The 27,173-nt window shown below is 37.4% G+C and overlaps 3 protein-coding genes, 1 long non-coding RNA gene and 1 pseudogene across 8 annotated transcripts; 4 read left to right on the top strand and 1 right to left on the bottom strand.

The window, feature by feature from the left end:
* The first annotated feature begins 571 nt into the window (after nt 1-571).
* LOC145479316 (microfibril-associated glycoprotein 4-like) lies at nt 572-4,905 on the top strand. Of its 3 annotated transcripts, none has more exons than XM_081457652.1 (7): nt 572-1,641; nt 2,215-2,319; nt 2,542-2,646; nt 2,893-2,997; nt 3,187-3,285; nt 3,514-3,891; nt 4,212-4,905. In XM_081457652.1, exons 1-7 carry the CDS (start codon nt 1,371-1,373, stop codon nt 4,475-4,477), a joined length of 1,329 nt encoding a protein of 442 aa, XP_081313778.1. In that variant the 5' UTR covers nt 572-1,370; the 3' UTR covers nt 4,478-4,905. The 3 variants fall into 3 exon arrangements, with proteins under 3 accessions (XP_081313778.1, XP_081313779.1, XP_081313780.1); XM_081457653.1 differs by having other exon boundaries at nt 3,517-3,891; XM_081457654.1 differs by lacking the exon at nt 3,187-3,285 and having other exon boundaries at nt 3,517-3,891.
* A 4,998-nt stretch (nt 4,906-9,903) lies between these two features.
* On the top strand, nt 9,904-14,193 carry LOC145473210 (fibrinogen C domain-containing protein 1-like; annotated as a pseudogene). Its single transcript, XR_014044419.1, has 4 exons — nt 9,904-10,192; nt 11,736-11,817; nt 12,341-12,715; nt 13,026-14,193. The product of XR_014044419.1 is annotated as a fibrinogen C domain-containing protein 1-like (transcript).
* LOC145479333 (uncharacterized) lies at nt 10,341-10,888 on the top strand. The gene is made up of 2 exons (XR_014048412.1): nt 10,341-10,547; nt 10,749-10,888. It is a non-coding gene; the product is annotated as an uncharacterized LOC145479333 (long non-coding RNA).
* Nucleotides 14,194-15,033: 840 nt separating the features above from the next.
* On the top strand, nt 15,034-18,754 carry LOC145479318 (microfibril-associated glycoprotein 4-like). Of its 2 annotated transcripts, XM_081457656.1 has the most exons (5): nt 15,034-16,142; nt 16,294-16,398; nt 16,867-16,962; nt 17,248-17,625; nt 17,927-18,754. In XM_081457656.1, exons 1-5 carry the CDS (start codon nt 15,878-15,880, stop codon nt 18,190-18,192), a joined length of 1,110 nt encoding a protein of 369 aa, XP_081313782.1. In that variant the 5' UTR covers nt 15,034-15,877; the 3' UTR covers nt 18,193-18,754. The 2 variants fall into 2 exon arrangements, with proteins under 2 accessions (XP_081313782.1, XP_081313783.1); XM_081457657.1 differs by lacking the exon at nt 16,867-16,962.
* LOC145479329 (protein mago nashi homolog) lies at nt 18,754-26,986 on the bottom strand. The gene is made up of 6 exons (XM_081457669.1): nt 26,758-26,986; nt 26,632-26,690; nt 22,057-22,113; nt 20,932-20,985; nt 19,966-20,048; nt 18,754-19,410 (listed from the first exon to the last, which is right to left on the bottom strand). The coding sequence occupies exons 1-6, from the start codon at nt 26,843-26,845 to the stop codon at nt 19,311-19,313; spliced, it is 441 nt and encodes a 146-aa protein (XP_081313795.1). The 5' UTR covers nt 26,846-26,986; the 3' UTR covers nt 18,754-19,310.
* Nucleotides 26,987-27,173: the final 187 nt, after the last annotated feature.

The raw sequence follows: 27,173 nt of genomic DNA on the forward strand, positions 1-27,173 counted from the left end.
ATAATTTTAAGCATGGTTACAAACAACAACTGTTAAATAATGTTCTTTATTGACCCTCGGTTCGAAAAGATTTTTTCGATCCGCATCGAAAAAATCTTTTCGAACCGAGACTCTATCCATAAGGCCAGGGAAGCCTTTTTAATTCAAAAAGGCAGAACAATTGATCCTGATGGTCTGAACATCCGCGAAAAAACATATTGATCAGTTTCCTTTTATTGTGTTATTTTATTTTACCGTATGCTTATCTTTAATGTACACTGTCATTTAGTTTTACGTATTTCCGTTATTACGAAAATATGTTACATAAAACACGTCCCAATGTAAAATTCTCATTGTACCTGAAGAAGGCTGGTTTGGCCAACCGAAATATCGTGCACCTTCAAAAAATCATTCTACGTTGTGTCGGTTTCTGCTTTTGTATTTTTCATTTTATATGTGAAGCCGATTAGATCACTATTGATCCAACGTATACCAGCAGGATCATCGATCCGGTTGCTTGCTTAAACATTCTATTGGCAATTTCTAGCCACTCTGATGTCTTAATTAACTATTTTTTTTCTTGATCATTTTAAATCTGTCCAAAATGCTCCCGGCCTCCTTGTTCTTGTAACTTATTCTACTACATGTTTCAGTTTCTTTCTGTCAGTAATTAGGTTGAGATGGTAAATACTGGATGCTCCTGTTTATCAGTAGAACTTGATAGTGACGAATGGGAATTGAATATTAACAGTAGGCAGGGCGCCTGAAACTGAAAAGAATATCGATTTAATTTGGCGATTCACGTTGTTCAAAATCACTTTCGTAAAAATATTAGCGGCCAGTCGTATAACTCCGTCGCAGAAAAAATGTAATTATATTCTGATGAAAAACGGCATACAAACATAGACTCTAGATTTTCAACATGTTTGCTGACCCAACAAAAATATGTTAAATAGTAACCTAGTCATTTCAAAGTTTACCAAACAGCTACTATTTCGTCTTATTTTTATCGATCCATGTCGCGCCCTCTCCTCTTGTCCACAAGGGCGTTCGCTCGGCTTTTCGATTTTTTCCCTCCTTGCTTTTCCATGCATTTTTGCGTTTTAAGTTGCAGCAGTTCCCTGACATACTTTTACATTCCTAAGTCTCCCTTGGAAACCTGAACCTTGATGAACCTTCAACCTGATAAAGTTATCATCATCATTATGAAACTGTCAGATAGTGCACAACAGATTTGGCATTAATTGTTCCAGAAAACATGAGAAAACGTCTTCCACTGAATTCGGTGACGCAAATATTTTATTGAACTAAACATAAATCACATGCGTTTTCATCACTAGTCCATAACACAGTTAACTACGGTTAAATTGGACTTTCATCAAATTCGCACAATGACTTGCGTTTCCCCGCGGTTTCGTTACAGTTTGCTGTTCTTGGTGTTGTTTGGAGCGAGTCAAGCTTCGGCTAAGCCAGGAAATAACGCTAACAGCACCCCAGTCAGTTCTACAGCCACAAAGCAATGTAACAAAGTCTACAACAACTTTTATCATACTGCTGGGCCAAACAAGAAGATTGAAGCTTTGCTTCAAGAAATGAAGATACAGCTCACTCACGTTGAAGGTGACATCAACATCCTCAAAGGAAACAAGACGATTGAAAAAGGTTAGACGAAATGTGTGAGAATTGTGTTGAGAATTTCGTTCTCAGTTTTTGGGTTGCGCCCAGTGTCTGATTTAGAGATTTGTTGTATTCAGTTCCGCTAACTGACTTCCTCAAAAATTCAGTAATTAACTATATAGAGTTGCTTCTTGGACAGTTCTGTAGGAAAATGAAATAATATTAAAACTGCTATAGTTTCTTATGCAATTAGCGTTGTTTAGATTTTAGATTTTATTATCTTCAGAGCCAAACAAGACCGTTGAAACTTTGCTTCAAGAAATGAAGAAACAACTCGCTCGCGTTGAAGTTGAAATCAAAATCCTCAAAGAGAACAAGACGATGACCATGGAGAAATGTTAGAAGGAATCTTTTTTTTTTTGCATGTTTATGATTTCTTTTCTTGTTTTTGGATTGAAGAGACTAATTTAGAGAATTTTTGGATAATTGACTTTCTAAAAAGATTCAGAACTTAGCCGGAGTTGCTTTTTAGGCAGTTGTATTGTAAAATGAAATAATATTAAAATCGCGATAGTTTCCTATGCAATCTGTTCAACATTTCAATTTTATTATCTTCAGAGCAGCACAAGACCACGCAGACTTTCCTTCAACAAATGAAGAAACAACTAAATCACGTTGAAGATGGCATCAACATCCTACAAGGGAACAAAACTTCGTTAAAAGGTTTTGTTAAAATTTTTTATTTCTCCCTTACCTTTAATTTAATCTGTTTTTTTCTTCCTAGTGCATTTTTCAGACTGGGATTCTTTCAAAACGCCCGTGAAGTGCTTTTCCAAAGGATACTATGACTTTGTTGTCTTTATTCTCTACCACTCAAGATGTATATGACGATAGTTTTATATACAATCATATATGATGAGTTTTTCAATTTTATTATATTCACAGAAACAACTAAAGAGATGGAAACTATCCTTAGAGAAGTGAAGAAACAACTTACTCACGTTAAAGATGACATCAGCATCATCAAAGAGAACAGCACTTTGGTGAAAAGTACTATACGTATATATGTAGATCTGCTTCGGTGTGTCTCAATTGGAAATCTTACTGTTTCTTCGTTCGGAGTGCATGATTAGATTCATTTGGAGACTAGTAGGTCTATTGTCAAAACGACCTTTCTAAAGGATTTGCTATGTGAGGTTACAATATACAGAACAAAAAAATTCTAAAACCACAGCAGTCTCCCATTCAAATGCCGTTCTCTTTGATTAAATTTTAATGATTTTGTTATAACTGCAGAGCCAGACAGGAAGATTGAAAGTGTCCTTCAAGAAATAAAGAATCAACTCAATCAAATGCAAAATGACATCAACATCCTCAAAGGAAAGAAGACGCCTGTGAAAAGTAAGTACAAATATTATTGTGATAAAATTATTGTCAGCCTGGGATTGATTTCAAACGTTCTAGAGGTACTTTTACAACAGGTCAGCATAAGCCTCTACATTTTGTTGTATTTATTTGCTATCATTCAAGCTGGAAATGATGACAGTTTGCCACGCAAACCACACTAATTTCTTTATTCAATATTCACAGCACAAAACAACAAGACTGAAACTCTTCTTCAACAAATGAAAAAACAATTCACTCAATTGCAAGATGACATCAACATCATCAAAACTGCTGTTGTAAAAGGTGAGTAAAGATCCACTCATTTCCGCTGAAAATTTCATCTTCTCTTACCGATACAATCGTATCCCACATAAAGATGAGTTTTTCCGCAAATAGCTCGATCTTCCTCCTCCTACCACCCCACCCCCCGCGCAACACCGCAACAACTTTTTCCACTGTATCGGCTCGCTGTTATAACCACTCACTTCAATCATGTTTTGATAATAATAAATTTGATCGTTTTTTCCTCAGTAGGCAAGAACTGTGCTGAGCTGTACAAATCCGGTCAAACAATCAGCGGTGTTTATACAATCGACCCTGATGGTTCAGGTGCCTTTAATGTGTTCTGTGACCAAACAACAGCCGGTGGCGGGTGGACAGTGTTCCAAAAGAGACTGGATGGCTCCGTTGATTTCTACCGCGGCTGGGCCGACTACAAGAATGGCTTCGGTAACCTGAAGGGCGAGTTTTGGCTGGGACTGGACAAGATACACCGCTTGACGAACACAAAGAACAGACTTCGAGTAGATCTGGAAGACACGACAGGCAAAACTGCTTACGCCGAGTACGACATGTTTGCAGTTACGAGCGAGAAGACTAAGTACAAACTCAGTATTGGATCATACTCAGGTAAATTCATTTATTTTATTTTTTCTTACGTTTATATCTTTTAGTAGTTTTATTTCAGTGTGCTGTTAATTCCTGCTTGATTTGATAGAAGCTATCTTAGTTTCAGTGAAGATAAAGGCAGTAAATTTGACTGCTTGCTTATTTTGGTAAGGTCAAAATAGCTCTGTGAGGTAAACATGAGGCAGCCTATTGTCTGATTCATAAGCGAACTCTCAGTAGAGTTCTTCAGGATGTTCTGTCATCACTTCTTAAAAACAAATATTTTAAAAACGTTTATATATTAGTGTTAGTGAGGTGAAAGTCTCATGTTTTGTTTTCAGGAACTGCTGGTGATTCTCTTTCTTGGCATCGTGGTCAGTCCTTTTCCACCAAAGATCAGGATAATGACAGTAATGGCAGCAGTAACTGTGCTGTGAGCTTTAAAGGAGCCTGGTGGTACACCAGCTGTCATCACTCCAACCTGAACGGTCAGTATCATCACGGAAAACACTCATCATACGCTGATGGTGTCAACTGGTATCACTGGAAAGGACATTACTACTCCGCCAAGAGAGCTGAGATGAAAATCAGATCAGTGAAGTTTTAAAACCTCTCTGCCTGTATTTCTCGTTTCTTTGCTAATAAAAGTTTGTAACAACTTTTCAAGCTACACTGTGATTAAAATGACAGACAAATAAGATTGTTTGGTCATTATTTATGTACAGGGATTTTGTGTTAAAAAAGGTGGCAAAACAAGATGATTCAAACCCTGTGACTTGTCTGACATTTCCTGCCCATATATACAAATTAGCAAATTGCAAATATAAAAAAAATGCCACGCGGTAATTGCAGACGATTTGTAATCAGCTACAGAGGAAACAATAATTGTTGTTCATTTGGTAAATTGATATCTCTTTTTCCCCCTCGTGTCCTACTTTTTATCTTACTTCCCTTTGCTAGTCTCTTTTAATTTCCCTCTTTACATATTTCTTTTTCAGCCGAGAAAGGTTTGAACTTTACTCATCCCCATGTAAGGATTCCGCTGAACGATAAATGAAAACCAAATCTTCCACATTTGACATGCTTCTCTTATATCGCTGTATACCTCTTTTTCCGGCACATTAAAGCATTTTGAAGACTTTTAATAAACAAAGTAACCTATCACTTTATTGGAGCTAAGGAAATGCTCAAGACAAAATCTACATGTGCGATTCGTTGTAAGATGATTGTTGAATACCTAAGTACAACTCTTTTGCCCGTTTAACAAGTATACTGTCAACTTTCGCTTTCGCTGAATTCTGCTTTTTTTGTAGTGATTGGCAAAATTCTCCCAGTATTGAATACTCGAGCATTAAAAACATGTAAACATTTATGTTCACACTAAGAGATCGGACTTTGAAACCTCATTTATTTCCACGTTCTTTGAAGGAATCAGTTATTTTGCAATAAAACAAATTTCACCAAGCTCTATAACTTATTACGATGCAAGTCTGGCTTTTTAACTGGTTTATTTAACTTCTCGGATTACAGCACTCAGCAGCACTATTTACATTTTTCGTTGCTCTCTTACGGACAATACTCACGTTCTTATACAAGTACTCCCGGAATTTCCAGAAGCTTCTCTACAGAATTTTAAAATAGCATTGGCCGTTTTTATGCTAGAGACGTTTAGGTTGTCTAGACACGTTTACCGTCTACCCGGGACCGTCTAGGACGTTAAAGGCGTCTAGTATAAAAACGAGACGCATTTAAGTACATGGCTAACAAAAAATGTAGATCTTTTTTTCATAAAAAAAGACTGGGTTCTATGCTCGGGACACTGGAAAAAAGCAACCTTTAGCGCGCCAATATACGAACAAATCTCCTAGCTGATACATGGCAGGCAGTTAAGGGCGTCACGTTTTTATACTTCACAGGTTGAACGTCTCAAACGTTAAAGGCGACTGATAAGAGCGTCGTTTAGACGCTCTTAAAAGAAGTTAATACGTTAACGTAGACAGACGTTAAAAGCGTCTTCCTTATTTTCCGTTTTTATACTAGACGTTAAAGTCGTCTCGAGACAGCTTTAACGTCCGAGACGACATTAACGTCCCTAGCATAAAAACGGCCAATTGTCAAAATTTTATTACAACAGACTTGACAGAAGGGATTTAATGTCAATTCGTAGTGGGCAATTAATGAGAAAAATCTAACGACTGGATTTTTTTTAAATAAACAAAATCCATTTTTTAAGCCTTGTTTTTAACCAGCCAAAATTTTCCTTGCTGTTGTGGCAATTGACACAGTTAGACATCACCAATAGCACAGTGTAACGTTGAACCTTTTTCACGACTGGTTACAACTGGATTCACCCGGCTTCTACACTTCTCGTTTTGAGAGCTTTAACACTTACGTTAAGCTAACGATAAAATTTTGAACTGACTTGGTTCTCTATCACGGCGAGCGCCTTTGACCTACACTGACTTATTCGTCTCTGTAATTTTCCAAGTGACTTCTGTTAGTATTAGATGAGACTCCACAAGAGTGATTTGCTGGATATTCAGGACTGATTATCCTGTTATTCCCGATAGCTTTCATTCTTATTTCCATCGATCGAAGAAAGCACATGGAAAACAGTGCATCTTAGTAGAGAGCTGCCTAATACCGAAAAGACTAAGTTTATACAAAGAAACGTTTATAAAGGAAAACAGGAACGATAAAAGAAGCGTCAAAAATAGCAATATACACAGCAGAAAACTGTCTCTCATCTTCGAACACTGCAACGATGCAAGATAGAAAGCACAAGAATAGACTGCGCATCTTAATTCTGCCATTCGCGCATAACCACAATTCCTTGCGCCTTTGATCTTACCGCTACCACAATTCCTCGCGTTTCGCAAAAACGTGTTCAAGGCCCCTACAATGTGACCTTTTCCCGATCAGAGAGCTGCCTCGTTCGTTCGCTTCAGGCTCACTCACTGCGGCAGCAACAACTCTGACATCCCAGCTTTGCGGGAGGTTTACTTCCTATGTAGTGCACAACGACCTGGAGGACTAGCGACAGTTATTATTGACCAACAAATCATCCCTCGGTTAAAAGGCTAATTATAATTGACAACTGATATAAGTTTTGTTATCGGCCTCTCCTGCCAACTTGGTTATTAATAAGGAGTTTAAGAAAACCACGACGTTTCAAGAAAAGTTTGATAGTAGAACAATTTCAAGGAAATTACCTTAATGAGTAGAATAATGACTATGCACGTACGTTATAATTCTTGGAACATTTCTTTGCCGTCCTCTGCAAAAAAACAACGTGAAATGACCAAGTTCTGCATTGTCTGGAGAACGTGAACGACGCAGGCTAATTTTCTAATTTACATTCCAAATTTAACGCTCAATTTCGAGAAAGTTTTGACAGTGAAAAAAAAAACTAAATGCCTTCAGGGCATCTCGATTTTCGTAAGTAAATACAAGTTCCTTCTTCAATCGACGTTGTCCTCGGCGTCGACGTCGTGGTTTCTTAAATTCCCTAATTCAGAGAATCTTAAAAGCTAGTCAATAATCTGATCAAAGTTCGAAAGGGACTGGGTCCGAGGTTATAAATGATCACATGACGTCTTACTTGACTACATAACGTTTTGGTGGATAGTGACAAGAGCTTTCAAATTTAATTAAAATCAGAATTGTTTTGGTTATGGGGAGAGTGCATCCCTGCCACCACTGCTGGAGCCTCAACTGACTGCCATTAAGCGATAACCGTGGAATGGGAACCTTTATTGACAACAAACACCATGCAACTCCCGTCAAAGTTCGAAAGGGACTGGGTCCGACCTTACAAATGATCACATGACATTTTACTTGACTACATAACGTTTTGGTGGACAGTGACAAGAGCTTTTAAATTTAATTAAAATCAAATTTTTTTTGGATGTGGGGGAGAGTGCACCGCCGCCACCCCTGCTGGAGACTAAAATGACTCTAGCATTTAGCACATTTAATTGCCTACCCCATCACCCCCCTTTTCCCCTCTGAAACGTGATCAATTGTACTTTTAGTAAATGTGTATGATATCGAAACAATATACAGCTAGTTAATTTACAGAAGCTAGCTACCAAAGTGAATGCTGGAATGCAGGAATGCTGCCCGCCAATCGTTGGATGCAAGGCCCGTATGTTCAATGAGATTGGCTGAAAAAGACATCCCTATAAAATATTCGTTTCCCATCGCCTGCCCAACCCAGCTTTTTCTGAAGAGTAAGAAATTAAAAATTTTATTCATTCATTGCCTACTCCCACTGCTATGGGTTATTCCAATTTTATTCCCCTTCATATCCATCTTCAAGTGACTCTGACATTTCAATCAGCCCCAATGACGATTTCTTTGAACGCATTTTAGAGTGATAATACTGTCATATTTCAGTTTCTTTCTGTCAGTAATTGGGTTGAGATGGTAAAAACTAGATGCTCTTGTTTATAGAACTTGCTAGTGACGAATGGGAATTGAATATTTGCGGTATAATTCCTGAATCGAAATAGAATATCGATTTAATTTGGCAATTCACGTTGTTCACAATCACTTTCGTAAAACTTTTAGCGGCCAGTCGTGTAACTCCGTCGCAGGAAAAAGGTAATCACATTCTGATGAAAAACGGCATACAAACATAGACTCTAGATTTTCAACATGTTTGCTTACCCAACAAAAATACGTCAAATAGTAACCTAGTCATTTCGAAGTTTACCAAACAGCTACTATTTTACGTCTTCAACTTTCTCGTCTTGTTTTTATCGATCCATGCCGCGCCCTCTCCTCTTATCCACAAGAGCGTTCGCTCGGCTTTTCGATTTTTTCCCTCTTTGCTTTTCCATGCATTTTTGCGTTTTTTGTTGCAGCAGTTCCCTGACATACTTTTACATTCCTAAGTCTCCATTGGGAACCTGAACCTTGATAAACCTTCAACCTGATAAAGTTATCATCATTTTTATGAAACTGTCAGATAGTGCACAAAAGATTTGGTATTAATTGTTCCAGAAAACATGAAAAAACGTCTTCCGCTGAATTCAGTGACGCAAAGTTTTTATTCAAATAAAGATAAATCACACGCGTTTTCATCACTAGTCCGTGACACAATTAACGACGGTTAAATCAGGACGTAACATGTCGATCAAAGTCGATCATCGAAAACGTAGTCGATAAGTCGATAATACTCGATACTTGTCGATAATTGTCAATCGACAAGTTAAGTTTGTCGATAAAAGTCGATAATCACAAGGTTTTCAACTGATTATCGATTTTATCGACAAAAATGCAGACAAATGTTTCAATCACCAACAAAATTCAAGTAACCAAACTAATAATAGCTCCAATGACTTCTTATGCCGAATGTAAACAACTCTAAAGTAAATCTGTATGACAATAAACTTAAATGAAAACCTGAACAACCAAGTGGTCTGTTTTTCATTACAGAGTAGAATGTTTAAATTACCTAGAGAAATGATCGATTAACAGTTTCAGCTGAACTAAATCGCGATCTATAACATAACTCGAACCAACCTAGTTCCCAGAGTCTCTCTAGGCGGGGGAGATTAGAGATCCTGAGAACTCGAAGTCGTGTTTCTTCGGGCGGACAGAACGGGCCAAAGTTGAGACTAGATGCGGGAAAAAATCGAGGCAAGCAAAGTAATTAAGAGGTAACGTAAAGTAAATTGACATTTTATTTCATCAGTGTTCTTATTCAGTTCAACATTTGACAAATACAAGCTGCTACGACTCTCCTCCCTCTCCGCTAGGTGTGCTGTATTCGTCGGGTTTGTATGCCCCTTGCTTCTCCTTGCACCTGTGACTGTTGCACCAACAGTATTTCCGATACTTGTCGATTGAAATCGATCAAAATCGATCAAAATCAATTATAATCGAACAAAGTCGATAATCACAATAAATTGTGTGATCGACTTTTATCGATTTCTGATATTTGTCGATTAATTAGTATCGACAACGATCGACAATGATCGATTTTTATCGACTATCGAAATAATCGACATGTTACGTCCTGGTTAAATTGGACTTTCATCAAATTCGCACAATGACTTGTGTTTCCTCGGGTTTTCGTTCCACTTTGAAGTTCTTGGTGTTGTTTGTGGCGAGCCAAGCTTTAGCTAAACCAGGAAATAGCGCTAACAGCACCCCAGTCAGTTTAAAAGCCACAAAGCAATGTAACGAAGTCTACAACAACTTTTATCATACTGCAGGGCCAAACAAGAAGATTGAAGCTTTGCTTCAAGAAATGAAGATACAGCTCACTCACGTTGAAGATGACATCAACATCCTCAAAGGAAACAAGACGATTGTAAAAGATTAGACGAAATGTGTGAGAGTTGTGTTGAGAATTTTGTTTTCAGTTTTTGGGTTGCGCGCAGTGTCTAATTAAGAGACTTGTTGTATTCAGTTCTGCTAACTGACTTCCTCAAAGATTCAGTAATTAACTGTATGGAGTTGCTTCTTGGGCAGTTCTCAGTAGGAAAATGAAATAATATTACAATTGCTACATTTTCTAATGTAATCAGCTTTGCTTAGATTTTAAATTTTATTATCTTCAGAGCCAAACAAGACGGTTGAAACTCTGCTTCAAGAAATGAAGAAACAACGCGCTCACCTTGACGTTGAGATCAAAATCCTCAAAGGGAACAAGACGATGGAGAAAGGTTAGACAGAATCTCTTTTTGCGTGTTTATGATTTCCTTTCTTGTTTTTGGATTGAAGAGACTAATTTAGAGAACTGTTGGATAACTGGCTTTCTAAAAAGATTCAGAAATTAACTGGGGTTGCTTTCTAGGCAGTTCTATCGTAAAATAGAGATAGTTTCCTATGCAATCACTTAAGACAATAAATTTTATTATCTCCAGAGCAACACAAGACCATGGAGACTATCCTTCAAGAAATGAAGAAACAACTAAATCACGTTGAAGATGGCATCAACATCCTAAAAGGGAAAAAACATCGTTGAAAGGTTTGTTGTTCTCAGTGTAAATTTCTATTTCTCTCTCTGACCTGTGACCTGTTTTTCTTCCCGGGTGCATTTTTTAGACCGAAATACTTTCAAAAGGCCCGTGGCGAGCTTTTCCAAAGGCCGGATGCCATGATGGAAATTCTTCCCTGACTTTGTTGTCTTTATTCCCCATCACCTCAAAATGTATACGACGATAGATTTAGATACAATCATATCTGATGAGTTTTTCAATTTTATTACATCCACAGCCTGAACAACTGAAGAGATGGAAACTATCCTTAAATAGGTGAAGAAACAACTTACTCACGTTAAAAATGAAATCAACATCATCAAAGACAACACCACTTTGGTGAAACGTACGTATATTAGATATGTTTCGGTACTGTTTCCTCTATCGGAGTGCATGTGATTGATTTAGCAAGTAGTAGGTTTAATTGTCAAAACTACCTTTCTAAAGGATTTACTAAGTGAGGTTACAATATACAGAACAAGAAAATTCTAAAACTGCAGTAGTCTTCCATTTAAATCTAGTTCTCTTTGATTGTAAACTGAAGAGCCAAACAGGAAGATTGAAAGTGTCCTTCAAGAAATAAAGAAACAACTTAATCAAATGCAAAATGACATCAACATCCTCAAAGAGAACAGCACTTTGGTGAAACGTACGTGTAAATATATAGATCTGTTTCTGTACTGTTTCCTCTATCAGAGTGCATGCGATTGATTTACCGAGTAGTAGGTTTAATTGTCAAAACTACCTTTCTAAAGGATTTACTAAGTGAGGTTACACTATATGGAACAAAAAATTCTAAAACTGCAATAGTCTTCCATTCAAATCTAGTTCTCTTTGATTATAAACTGCAGAGCCAAACAGGAAGATTGAAAGTGTCCTCAAAAAATAAAGAAACAACTTAATCAAATGCAAAATGACATCAACATCCTCAAAGGAAAGAAGACGCCTGTGAAAAGTAAGTACAGATATTATCGTGATAAAATCATTGTCAGCCTGGGATTGATTTCAAACGTTCTCGAGGTATTTTTACAACAGGTCAGCAGAGGGTTGTATCTAAATTCTTTTGTATTTATTTGCTATCATTCAAGTTGGAAATGATGATAGTTTGCCATGCAAACCACACTAATTTCTTTATTCAATATTCACAGCGCCCAACAACAAGAATGAAACTCTTCTTCAACAAATGAAGAAACAATTCACTCAATTGCAAGATGATATCAAATCATCAAAACTGCTGTTGTAAAAGGTGAGTAAAGATCCATTCATTTCTGTTGAAAATTTCATCTTCTCTTACCGATACAATCGTATCCCACATAAAGATGAGTTTTTTCACACACAGCTCGATCTTCCTCCTCCTACCATCCCACCCCACGCGCAATACCTCAGCAACTTTTTCCACTGTATCGGCTCGCTGTTATAACCACTCACTTCAATCATGTTTTGATGATAATAAATTTGATCATTTTTTTCCTGAATAGGCAAGAACTGTGCTTAGCTGTACAAATCTGGTAAAAAAATCAGCGGCGTTTATACAATTGACCCTGATGGTTCAGGTGCTTTTGATGTGTTCTGTGACCAAACAACAGCCGGTGGGGGGTGGACAGTGTTCCAGAAGAGACAGGATGGCTCCGTTAATTTCTACCGCGGCTGGGCCGACTACAAGAATGGCTTCGGTAACCTGAATGGTGAGTTTTGGCTGGGACTGGACAAGATATACCGCTTGACAAACACAAAGAACAGACTTCGAGTAGATCTGGAAGACACGACAGGCAAAACTGCTTACGCCGAGTACGACATGTTTGCAGTTACGAGCGAGAGGACTAAGTACAAGCTGAGTCTTGGAACTTACTCAGGTAATTTCTTTTCTATGTTTATATTCTTTCCAGTTTTACTGTCAATGTACTGTTGATGAACACTCGAAGATATTTTAGTTTCAGTCAAAATAACGGCAGTTAATTTGAATATTTGCTTAATTTGGAAACATACTGTAAGTTGTAATGAGGTAATTTGAATTTGTGTGATGTAAAGTACGCAGGCCTATTATCTGATACACAACGGTACTGAGTTTTTATTCAGAATGTTCTGTCATCTCTTTTTTAAAACAAATACTCAAGTTTCATGATGTTAGTGAAATGATGTCAAATTCTCATTTTCTGTTTTCAGGAACTGCTGGTGATTCTCTTTCTTATCATCGTGGTTACCCCTTTAGCGCCAAAGATCAGGATAATGACAGCTGGGGCAGTAACTGTGTTGTGGAGTTTAAAGGGGTCTGGTGGTACAAAAACTGTCATGCTTCTAAGAAAATCTCAGTAAAAAATTTCAACCAAACCGCTGTCGTGATCAAGAGCTGTAGGGAGTTTTTAGTAGCCACGGCAGCGACGCCGTGGACAACATCGATAAGAAATTAACCTTACCTACGCCGGAATCTCAGAATACTCTAAAGTCATTTATTTTGTTTCTCTTCGTCCAAACTATCTCAAACTGATTATGGAACACAGGGTAAAATTCAAAATATAAATTTTAAAACTTATACATCGAAGTTCACGCTCTCCACACAACGTAGAATTTTCATGTTGTTGTTTTAAAGCCCCGTCGACACAAAGCCGAAGGAATTTGAAAACGGGGCTAGGTTTCACTCTGAAAACGCATCATATGTTTTCTGTCTACACTACACTGGAGAAATTTGAAAACCCAACAATTACTGGTCATTTTGGATTTGTGTTTGAGTGAAACTCCAGCAGTGAAATATCATCCTTATCGTGTAGTCATCGTTTACAAAATGTTTTCCATCCACACTAAAACGAACAGGCGCGGTGTCAAATTCTTCCAGTTTGAAGAGCGTTTTCGTAAAGCTCAGTTTTCGTGGCGGATTAGTGTGAACGGAAGGCCCAACCGGTGAAATAAAGCCGTTTTCAAATTCCTCCCGCGTAGTATGGACGGGGTATTACAGAGGATGGTAAAGAAATGTACCAAGAATTATTACGCACGTGTACAACCACTGTTATGCCCATTAAACCTTGTGTTTAGCGACATTCCGTTGCCGTTGTGTTTTTGTTAACTCCTTAGTGAGTTCGATGACAACAAACGCGCTACAAAGTCGCGTGAAGTTCATTTCAAGACTGAACAATGATAAGCATTGTCCAAAGATATTCTAGATATTAGCTGAGAAAAGTTCGCAAAAATGTCAGGCAAATGGCAATGTACCAGATCAAGTGAGTCAGTGATGAAATCACGTTACAAAGTCGCGTTTATTAAAACAATCAGCTGACCTACTCGTTTAACAAATACCCAGTGATAATTGATGTATATTAAAGCAAAACGTGTCTTCATAAAAAATATTACCTCGGGTTTCACAAAGCTGCAAAGTAAAAGTTTAAGTAACGACTGAGATTATATATAACGTTCAATTTCGGCTAGATCTCTACTTCTTAAACATTTTCTATTTTCCATCAGGTAACGCTTTACACCTTTTGCTGTTCATTTACAAAAACTTTCCATTCATTTGTGTCCAAATTTGTTTCATTATGGTCAATATAATCTCATTAACACCAATATGACCTTCATTTGCGCGTATGGAACGTTCAAGAATAACATACATACATACATACATACATACATACATACATACATACATACATACATACATACATACATACATTCTTTATTCAAGACGCAAAGTTACAAAAGTATACATATAAAAACAAAAGATAAAAAAGAAAAGGCGTCTCGAAAAGGAAGTTATGAGGCAAACCCTATGTAAAAACTCCCTAAAATAATACGAGAAATATGTATTAACATTCAAAATCATCAAAAGATGAACAGTACCTTCCTTTGACATTCATTGGCTGTAAATGTATTTTCATTTTTGTCGAAAAAAAATTCGTTGTCACGAAACGACAATCGCGTACACTTTTGGACAATCCTTTTTCAACTAACGACTTTCAATAACGCAATTTGCATGAGCACTCACAATCAATTGCATTATTATACAACCATACCCATGAAGGTGACAATCTTAAGTGTGGTGCGACAAACATTACAGCCATAATACCATTTATTTTTGGAAGAGAGAACATCAAATTTGCTGAACAATTTATCCCTCAGTTGCCTCACTATTGAGGCATCGTGGCAAATATGTTTGCAAGAAACGATACCATTGTCCCGGAGTAACTGGCACTTTATCACATGTATATTGTAGTGCGCCCTCTGAGTTGTACGCAAAAGGTTCGTAAGAAGCTGAATTTATATCTGCAAGGGGAGGATTGTGAAAATACGATTAAAAAAGGTGCATACGGTCCCTAGTTCTATAATCAAATTTTCGAGGAAAATGGGCGCGATATCTCTGTTCAAAAGAATTACGCTAACGAGCTATTGTTTTTTCTTAACTTTAGGTGAAAACACGGTTATGTCTGTTTGTTTGTTTGTTTGTGAAGATTGTCACCTTCACGGATATGGTTGTATAATAATGCAATTGATTGTTAGTGCTCATGCAAATTCGTTATTGAAAGTCCTTTGTTGACAAAAGATTGTCCAAAACTGTAAATGCTTGTCGTTTCGTGACAACGAATTTTATTTCGACAAAAATGAAAATACATTTACAGCCAATGAATATCAAGGGAAGATATTGTTTATCTTTTGATGATTTTGAATGTTAATACATAGGCAAATGTTACTCTTGAACGTTCCTTACGCGCAAATGAATGTCATATTGGTGTTAATGAGAGTATATTAACCATAATGAAACAAATTTGAACACAAATGAATGGATATTTTCTGTAAATGAACAACAAAAGTTGTACATCAAGGCTGCGTATTCTTTTCACCGAACAGTGAGCACAGAGCAAAACAACTGATCAACACTACTTTCAATTCGAAAAACATGAAAAATGTCTGGCATCGAACTTGGTGACGCAAACACCTTGTCAGTACTAAAAATGAGTCATATCAGTCCGCTTTTTCACCAGTCCGTAATATAGTTAACTACAGTTAAGTTGGACTTCTATCGAATTCGCACAATGACTTGTGTTTCCTCGGATTTTCGTTGCAGTTTGCTGTTCTTGGTGTTGTTTGTGGCGAGTCAAGCTTTAGCTAAGCTAGGAAATAACGTCAATAGCACCCCAGTCAGTTCTACAGCCACAAAGCATTGTAATAACGTCTACAACAGTTTCTATGCAGGGCCAAACAAGAAGATTGAAACTTTCCTTCAAGAAATGAAGACACAACTTACTCGCGTTGAAGATGACATCAACATCCTCAAAGGCAACAAGACTTCAGAGAAAGGTAAGTACAGGTCTGACGATGTTAAGTTCTCCTCAGTGGGGAAGCATGCGGAGCACTTGAATTTTATAACTGAATTCAATAGCAGAATAACATCAAGGTCGTTTTTCCATATAATCCACTTTGCTTAGATTATGATCTTCATTGCCTACAGAGCCAAACAAAACGTGTGAAGCTAACCTTCAACAAATGAAGAAACAACTTAATCAAGTGCAAGATGACATCAACATCCTGAAAGCAAACTCCACGTTATTAAATGGTAGGTACAGATCTGTTTATCCCTATTGTGAGTTTAAATTTTACTATTTTTGTGGTACAACATTTCAAAACATTTCCCTTAAATTGCCTTTAGAAATTCTAGATCTGCCGGTCCTGTTGTAGGTCAAGTAATTGTAAAATATAAATGCAATTGAGAATTAGCAGTGTCATATCCACGGAGCGGCTATTCGTCGCGGCAATACCCAGATCGTGGAATTTCTGGAATTTAACAGTGGAAAGGTGGTAAACAGGAGAACCCAGAGAAAACTCTCGGAACAAGATCAACAACCAACAACAAATTCAAGGCACAGGGGACCGGGGATTCGAACACGAACTTTATTGGTGGGAAGTGAGCGCTCTCACAACTGCGCCAGCCGTGCGCCTCTGTATTGACTGCAATGGGAAATCAGAAATTTAGTTCTATAGTATTGTGAAATTTGTTCTGACTAGATTGTATTTTTTTGCACAGAACAAAACAAGAACATTGAAACTCTTCTTCTAGAAACGAACAAACTACTCTCTGAAGTAAAAGACGTTCTAAAGAAAAACAAGACCAAGTCTAAATGTGAGAAAAGATTTTAATTTTAAAATTCTGACATGGTGCCAAGCTTAAGGGGAGTCAAACAAAATCGGGCCTCGACCTCCATGTGATTCTTTTGTTTTAGTTTCCTGTAAGGTCTCAATGACTAGCAAATCTGTAAATCACAAAGGTTTTTCATTTGTACAATTTAATGTTTCAGTTCCCGGGTTAAGTTGCAAGAAAATACTTCAGCCGTGAGTCATGAACCAAGTCAGAAATTAAGTTTGCTCGTTTTTAAATGATAAATCTCCTACGTTTTTTGGTTAGCAGTTAGGAAAGACTGTGCTCAGCTGTACAAATCCGGTCAAACAATCAGCGGTGTTTATACAATCGACCCTGATGGTCCAGGTGTCTTTGATGTGTTCTGTGACCAAACAACAGCCGGTGGGGGATGGACAGTGTTCCAGAAGAGACTGGATGGCTCCGTTGATTTCTACCGCGGCTGGGCCGACTACAAGATTGGCTTCGGTAACCTGAATGGAGAGTTTTGGCTGGGACTAGATAAGATACACCGCTTGACGAAAACAAAGAACAGACTTCGAGTGGATCTGGAAGACACGACAGGCAAAACTGCTTACGCAGAGTACGACATGTTTGCAGTTACCAGCGAGAGGACTAAGTACAAACTGAGTCTTGGAACTTACTCAGGTAAATTTATTTTTTCTTACGTTTATACCTTTTAGTAGTTTTATTTCAGTATGCTGTTAATTCTTGCTTGATTCAAGCTTATAAACTTGCTTATTTTGGTAAGGTCAAAACATGCTGTAAGTTAAACATAAGGTTAGTGTTCACACATTCCCTTAACGCGTTAAAGAAGACCCTAGTGTCTGATTAGTAAGTGAACTCTCGGTAGAGTTCTTCAGGATGTCTGTTATCACTTCTCAAATACAGATAATAAGCTTTTATATACTAGTGTTAGTGAGGTGAAAGTCTCATGTTTTGTTTTCAGGAACTGCTGGTGATTCTCTTTCTTATCATCGTGGTAATCCCTTTACCACCAAAGATCAGGATAATGACAGCAGTAGGGGTAACTGTGCTGTGTCCTATAAAGGAGCCTGGTGGTACGCAAGTGGCTGTCATCAATCCAACCTGAACGGTCTGTATCATCACGGAAAACACTCGTCACAAGCTGATGGTGTCAACTGGTTTCAATGGAAAGGATATAAGTACTCCGCCAAGAGAGCCGAGATGAAAATCAGACCAGTGAACTTCTAAGAACTCTGCATTTTCACTTGTTTGTTTTACAAATAAATGCTTGTTAAAACTGTTCAGTCACACTGCGATTAAAATAGCAGAGAAATAAGGTTGTTTGGTCATTATTTATGTACAGGGATTTTGTGTCAAAAAAGCGGCAAAACAGGATGATTCGAACCCTGTTATTCGTCTGACCTGGTTGCCCACACGTACAAATTGCAAAGACACAAAAAACTGCGGTGCGGTAATCGCAGACGATTTGTAATCAGCTATACAGGAAAAAATTGTTCATCTGGGAGATTAATCTCTCTTTTTTTTCCTCGTGCCTTAGTTTCCCCCTCCTACCCTTTGCTATTCGTTTGTAATTTCCCTGTTTTATTCATTCCTTTTCCGCCGGAAAAGCTTTGAGCTTAACTCTTTCATGTAAGGAACCCACTGAACGACAGGTGTGCAAGCCAAATACGCCACATTTCACCGTTTCTCTGGTATAGCTGTATACTTCTATTTCCACATTAAAGCATTTTGAAGAAGTTTAATTAACAAGGCTTGTTTGCAAAGATGTATCACTTTGTTGAAGCTACGAAAAGTTTAACACAAAATCTACATATGCGTAGTAAAGAGATTGTTGAAAACCTAAGTACACAATCAAAGAGAATATAAGATCAAAGGTGGCTAAAATCAAATATACCATTTCTAAGCAAGTTGTGGTACTAACTCCAATGTTCTTTACAAATAATTAAAGTATCAGAAAGCTTGAAAGCTGACGCACATATCAAACTGATATGTACTGTATAATAATAGAGATGCGACACTGAATTTGGAAACAAGAAGTGTTTACTACCTACCCACCCACCCACCTACCTACCCACCCCACCCATATACACTGAAGATTTGTTACAAACTCAGATTTTCTTTACACTGCAGGGCTAGCTTTGGAAGTACAAACCACAACACATTTACAAGCAAAACGGAGAGGAATAATGCGCTGAGTGCTTAATTTGTTCTTGATGTACAGTATCAATGAAAATGGAAATTATAAAAGGCAAGGGATGTTCCAGGAAGAACGTTTAAGACAGAACATGCAGTCAGTGTATAAACATTGAAACCAACAGTGTTCGTAGCACAGTTTATAGGGGCATTTAGATGGGTTTAATCTTGAAGTGAAGGCCGATAAGTGAGAACACCATACACTTGAGGTCTTGAACTAAATAATAAAAACTTCTCAAGCCATCAGGATCTCTGCAAAATAACAGCAAAACATCCACATTATCACAAAACCATATTACATGTACAATGTATGAGAACACGTGCAAGTACAGTGTTGCTTAAACTGTAACAACTACAGTCCATCCCCATTATTTCATACTGACACTGTCACAGGTAACAGAAAGTGTGGTGTTCACAAAACAAGGGGTTCAACTGTATTTATTGAATGAGAGTGACTGGATGACTGGAAGGACAAGCTGGCCTGGAGGTGTGACATACCATGTACAATGCCACTAACATGTATGGTCTTCATTTAAACAGAATAACCATAAGGTAATAATTCCTGCTACCAGACAAGACGGTCAATCACAAAGCAATATATCATGTGACCTATTTCAGAAGTCAAGTGAAATTTTTAACTAATGATAATTATTAATCAATTGACATGCAATTGTTCCTTACAATATCAGTACACTGTCAAACAAGAAAAGCATCAAATATGAAAAACTGTTGATGTACCACAAATTCTCAGTACTTATTCAGAAATGCAGTGGCTCTTATTTTGTACGAGCAATAGTCAACACATACTTGCATTGATTGACATCGATGAGTGAACCAATCTTAGACGTCGTGAATGAGATATGCTGATCACCCATGACAATTTCTAGTTCCTGCAAATCAAAAAAAAGACGTATTTTTTAAGTATGTTAAGCAGGATGTTTCACTCACTAGTTCAAGTGCATGACTCCCCACAAGGTAAGGGGAAAGATCCATGCTCAGGCAAAAGTTGTCCACATCACTGGAACCAATATAGTTTCACACTCATTAGAGCTTTAAAATTCCATGACTTTCCATGACCTTTCCAAGTTTTACATGACTTATTTTAAGCAGTTATCCTCAAAGTATTGTCAAAACAATCTATTACAAAAGTATTGCGCCACATTATGAGACCGAAATAAATTCACTCTAGTGTTCCTTTTTACTGAAATTAAAATCTGTTTTCTGACTCGTCTGAAATCTTTTCAGCTTTTTATCTTTTGGTCTTTTTATTCTCAGAAAGCAGATATTTTCCATGACTTTCCATAACCCAAACTTTGATTCTATGACTTTCCAGGCATGGAAAATAAAATTATAAAACTCTATGACCCGTATCAACCCCGTGAGACTTTTTCCAGTTTCTGTAGCACAAAGCCATTAGGAGTGTTTCTACTACCCTTCATAGGACACTAGTTGTACAGCCCAGCCTGCATTTGTCGAGTTACCCTAACAATATACCAGAACTTGATTACATTCCTGGGTGCAGAGAGGCACTGTGAGAATAAGGTGTCTTCCACAATGACACAACAGAATGGCCCACACCAGGGCTAACCATTTTCTTTCCCTATGGTCACAACTGTTTATTTACAGTAACTGCTCATAGAAAAGACAGCCCCATCAAAGATCCAGTGTACCACCACATTAGTCCACTGCATCTTCCATATCTGTTTTATCTGTGTCTTGTATGGATTTTACATACCTTATTCCAAGCGTTCACAAAGTTCTAAACCTACTTACTTGTCTACCAACTTTATCTGGCTGAGGCCAAAATGTGTCATCTTCTTTCAGTATCTGTGTACAAGTAATAAGAATTATGCAATGAAGCCTGGAAAACTGTAACTATTATTACAATATCATTTATTTACTGTAAAATTCTCATCACACATGTATGTCCTGGGCTTACATTTCTTCAAAAGGTGGAGAGCATTCTCAGGAGGCTCATTACTACCAGATGGAATTTGGCATTTTCAAAGTATTTTACAAGTTGATCTTCACATTTTGAAGGGATGTTGAACCTGAAATTGTTGGATGTGTACATGGCTACCATGTGGTAAAACTCTCTAATTAACATGATATCAATTGAAACACAAAGCAAGTTTGATATATTACATCAGAAAAAGTTAGGGAGCATACAAGAATGCCAAGTAGTAAAATTAAACTTCCTAGTAATAATAATATAAAACATTGAAATAAGTTCTAAAGTTGTTAAATGGACATTGCAAGCCCATAAGCACACTGTAACAACACTAAACACTACCAAACAAATTCCGACTTCCATGATGCTATATTTGAGTAAATTCTGTGAACAAACAATCCATTGTTGAAACAGCCACATAAAGGCAACTCAATGACAATGAAAAGTACAACTTGTGTTGAAATTTATGATACAAAAGGGAATGAAATTAGAAACTGTGCTTAATCATCTGTCACTTTAAAAGATTCCACAATGACCTGGTGTTTTCTTACATGTATTATTTTAATCAGAATTTTCCATTCATAATAAACTCTCATACAGTCCCAAATAAAATTTTCACCATTTGCAATCACACTTATGAAGAATAACAAGTGGACACCCAGAAGAAAAGGCAGAAGAAACAGCAAATGAAGGGATAGAAAGAGGAGAAAAACAAAAGTGTGTGTTGCTGTTGTTATAAAGAGGAAGAAATGGAACAACAGACACCAAAGGCAAGAAGAAAGTGTGGAGACCCAAGCTAATGAAGAGAGTAAAGAGATATTCAGTCCCTCACCCCATTCATCTGCCATTCCAAAGCATTATTCCAAGAAAAATCAAATCACATACATGTCAAGTTTGAAAAGAAAATAAGGACAAGCTACTGGCAAAAACAACAATGCATCACAAACCTCACTGTCTTCAATTATTCTTTTAAGCTCATCCATAACACTCTTATGAACAAATGCCTATAAACAAAAAATATATATTAGCGGCACTAAAACCTCACTGGTACTCATTTATAGTCTTAAGGCAACATAGTCAAAATGAAAGTAAGACATCTTGTACATAAATGCAACAAAACTTGACCCGTACTCAAACCCCAAACAACTAAATCTAGCGTCTCACAGTAACAGTCAGGCCACCAGAACTCCCACAAGTATCAAATATTGTCTATTACATGTATCTGTACTCAATGTAGTTGAACTTATGTCACTGTTATTATTATTATTACTATTATTATTATTATTATTATTATTATTATTATTATTATTATCATCATCCTCACGTAATGTTTGCTTAGAGTCCTTAGGGCCGAGACCAAACCATGGTCCTGGGGCGCTAGGGGATAGCCAGTTTTTTTTCCATGCCCTATCATTATTGTTGTTGTTGTTGTTGTTGTTGTTGCTGCTGCTGTTGCTGTTGTTGTTGTTGTTGTTGTTGTTGCTGCTGCTGTTGCTGTTGTTGTTATTATTATTATTATTCTTATCGTCCTCACGTAATGTTTGCTTAGAGTCCTTAGGGCCAAGACCAGACCATGGTCCTGGGGCACTAGGGGATAGCCAGTTTTTAGCTTGATAGCACCCTCCTCAAAATGTGTGCTGTACCTAGCAAGGTTATCTTTTGTAGTTCACTGATGCTTATTTGGCCGGGAATTATTCCAAGATAAGTTTCTAGTCCCTTTTTGATAGCTCCAAGTGTTCCAATGATAACTGGTATCGTTTCCGTTCTCATGCCCCACATTCGGCTTGTTTCGATTTCCAAGTCCTTATATTTGGATAGTTTTTCAGTGACTTTCACCGATGTGTTTCTGTCTGATGGTACTGCCGTGTCAATAAATTTACAGGTTTTCGTTTTGTGGTCTTTAATCACTATATCGGGTCTGTTGGCTGTTATTTTCCTGTCTGTGTGTATTGGCATGTCCCATAACATCGTGACATCCTCGTTTTCTGTAACTGTTTCCAGCTCATGGTCATACCACTTTTCTGATGTCTTTATATTATAGTTGCGACAGACTTTCAAATGTATATACTCGGCTGCTTTATCCTGTCGGTGGTTATATTCTGTTTTCGCAAGTTCAGGACACCCAGACATGATATGGTCGATTGTTTCGTCGTATTTGTTACACATCCTGCATAGGGGGCTAGTACCATCTTTGATAATGCTGGCGTGGTATGATCTGGTGGCTAGGCTTTGGTCTTAGGCTGTGACTATGAATCTTTCCGTTTCTGCCTTCAGTCCACTGCTTTTGAGCCACTGGTTGGTTTTGTGGTGGTCAACATCTGCTTCCTTTATTCTCTTTGGGTATCTTCCATGGAGGGCTTTGTCCTCCCACTGCTTTGTTAATTTTTCTTGGGTCTTATTTCATGCCATTTGTTTGGTTCTCTTTGCATATTTGGTGGTTGTTTCTTCTGCTTGTTTGTCTGGTATTGTTAGGTCCAGTTCTTGTTTGAATTGTTCTGCTTGCCTTTGTATAGAGTACAATTTCTTTCTGCCATCATGTTCTTGCACTAGTTCAGTTAGGGCATAATCAGTGTTCTTTAGGTATGTATCAAGCCCTATCGTGGTTGTTTTGTAAGAGGCTTCTAATTGGATAAGACCCCTACCACCAGCATTTCTTGGTAGGTAGAGTCTGTCTACATCTGCTTTTGTGTGATGCATTTTTGATAGGGTGAGTAGTTTTCTTGTTTTTGTGTCTAACCTCTTGATTTCACTCATCTTCCAGTCGATTATGTTAAAACTGTAGGTCACCGCTGGGATAGCTAAGGTGTTGATTGCCTCAAATCTATTGGCAGCATTGAGCTCCGTTTTTAGGATCATCCTTACTCTGCAGTAGTATTCCGTCCTCACTTTTTCTTTCATCTTGGCATGCTGTATACCATCACCTTCATCCACGCCAAGGTATTTATATGTGTTCTCTTGGTCTAGTTCCTTGATATAGGTGTCAATGTCCAGTTGTAGATCAGAAGTTTCTGTCAGCTTTCCTCTTTTGAATGTAGCTTTATCGCATTTGTCCAGCCTGAATTCCATCTTGATATCATTGCTGAATGTCTTTACAATATTGAGTAGGCCAGTTTGCTGGCTGTCACTCTTTGCATATGTTTTTAGGTCGTCCATATAAAAGAGGTGGCTGATTGCTCTACCCTGGGCTTCATACCCATAAGTGGTTGCCTTTAGTAATGAGCTCAGTGGAGCAAGGGCAAGACAGAATAGGTGTGAAGAGAGAGTCTCCTTGAAAGATTCCACTTTTGATATTGATAGGTCTTGATGTTATTGACCCTTCAGCGTGGTTGAGGTGTAAAGTTGTCTTCCAACATTTCATGCTTTCTGCGATAAAGTTGACAGTCACAGGGCAGATCTTTTTATTGTTATTATTATTATTATTATTATTATTATTATTATTATTATTACTATTACTATTATTATTATTATTATTACTATTATTATCATTATTATTATTTGGTATAATGTAAATTTAATTTTGATTATTCATCCTCAATAATATGGAAGAGCTTTCATGAACTCGTTATAAAATCTTCATCAAGATCACGTTAAGATTTGGAGTGTTGGTTTTTGAATACTGAGGAAGAATCCTTGAAGCAAGGATAGGAGCAACAAAATTATCACCCTTACGCCCCATAATGGAGCAGTGTTTGTAATGATAAAATAATGATTGAGTAATAATGATTGAGTTAACAGAGTTCAGTAATCAAACAGTCTTAGCCTTTTACAATGCTTTTTTACCAACTGTTTAGTATTTGATTTATATTGGAAGTCAAGTTCTATCCACAGGTTGTTATTGTTAAGCTTTTTACAGTGTTTCAGCCATAAAATTCTACTTGAGGGCCAAAGTGGCCCCTGAAGACCTTTTTTAGTGGCCAATTTTTTAGAAAAGGGGCCAATAAATTGAAAGCTACATAAGGAAAAAATGTATCAGGGTACCAAGGAAAATAAAGCAGTTTATTAGGATCTATGATAAAATTTAATAAGTGCTTTTTGAAGTGTTTCTACTCAATAAAGTTTCTTTTGAATCAGATACTAGTATGAGGGATCCGCGCATTACAAGAGAACAATCCTTAGGCATACATGACATAGCTAATGATAAAGGGTTTGCAAAGCATTATAGGGCGATTTCATACACAAATCAATACTGCAACAAAGCAAAAGGACGGATTGACTTCTTTTCTTATGTTGAATGTTTTAGAAGCAAAGATCTTTCAATATGATTTTCTAGAAGGACATAATGTGTGACAAAATAGCCATTATTGATCCTGGACTGCTCAATCCAGAGTCCAGCATACCACACCAATATGTTTAATTCAACCAGATTTTGCTACCCCTTAACAAAGTTCAAAAGCACCCACATCGTGCCTCAAAGTAGGCCAAATTGTTGCGACATTGTTCAGTTTCAGAAAATATCCATACTCCCATCACAGAAGGGATTGGAATTCCTGGGGGGTGGGGGGTTCTGTAAGACCAAAAAATTTAAAGAAATGTATGAAGTTCAATCGGAATTTCCAGAGGGATGGGGGGACTTAGAAAAATTCCCTTCCATGGGGGAAGTATGGATATTTTCTGGAACTAAACATTTGAAAACTGACAGATTGTCTGTCAAATTATTAATTTTAAGGAAAAACCACTTTCTGTTTGCAGAAAAACAACTTTAGTAAGTTGTTGTTTCTCTATAAAAACAAGATATTCAATTTCTTGTGTGACTACCATTTTGTGATCAGCAAATAATAGACCAATTACGATATATTAAAATTCAGCCTAAAGCGATAGACCTCAGTACAAGGCTCTGGGGACTAACTACAGAGTTTGTGGGGTTTACTCCCCAAAGCCTTTTTCTGAGGTCTATTGTGTTAACCTGAATTTTAATATATCAAAATTGGTCTATTTACTGATATTCTTAATAAGCAAATATGTTTACCAAAATAAAGTTTTGGTGGTTAAAAAATTTTGTCATGATTTTTGTCAGGGTTAGGGTTACAGGTAAACCCTAATACAGATAGGCTTTTAGTTCAAAAATGAAACTAATAAAGGACGTCTGCATAGAATAATTACACAAGAACACCAAGCGTTGCACACCAAGCGTTGCACACCATAATCATAGGCGGATGCAATGCAAAGTTTTGTATGACTTGGACTTTTAAGCTGATAAAATGTTATGAATTAATGACATCTAAACATGCGTAATTGCATGTGAGTGGAGCAACTTCAGAATACCCGGCCACTTTATTTATATGTGCCGGTGGGCTTTGAAGAACGAGGTATATAACAATAGTTGCTATTCTTATTCAATGAGATGCTAATAAGTGGCCGGGTATTCTGGAGTTTAGCCTTAACATCAACAGAAGTCACTTGTGATTAACCACTTCTTTGGTAATACAAAAGGCAAAGTAACTTGGCAACAGTCATCAGACCCCATTAAAAAGTAAATTTCACGGGAAGGATAAGAAAAATTAGCATTAAGTACGCTTACTAACCTCTTTTCGAATCATCACATCATTCTTGTAGTTCGAGTTGTTTGCATACCGAAGTTTACCTAAAAGAAGCAAAACTCTTCAATGGTAGCTTTCATAGTCTAATCAGCTGTTGTATCATCTCCTTACCATCGGGTCGGAACTCAAATTCCAGAAACTCGTGGCCGAATTTCCCTTTGTGTCCAACGTAGTAGCGAAGATAAAACTCAGCCGACATCTTGGAAAGAATGGAGGAAGCGTGCTTGCTGTGGCGTGAGCCGCCACTTATTGTTGTCAGCGGTCAAGAGCAACTTTAAAACGATACTTTATGTATGCTATCATGTATGGTGACATATAATTAACCCATCGACATCTATGACAGGAAGAATATATATAGGGTGTAAACTGCCGCTTATGACTGCTTATAAGCCTTGAGTACCTGAGGCCCGTTTTTCGAAGGTCCCGAAAAATTTTCGGGCCCGGAAAGCCATAGCAAAATCTTGAACCCTACCATTACAGAGCTGTTTCAGATTCACATATTTTAGATATGAACGTGAACAGAGGTT

Source organism: Orbicella franksi, chromosome 2 (assembly GCF_964199315.1).
Source record: "Orbicella franksi chromosome 2, jaOrbFran1.1, whole genome shotgun sequence".
Taxonomy (NCBI): domain Eukaryota; kingdom Metazoa; phylum Cnidaria; class Anthozoa; order Scleractinia; family Merulinidae; genus Orbicella; species Orbicella franksi.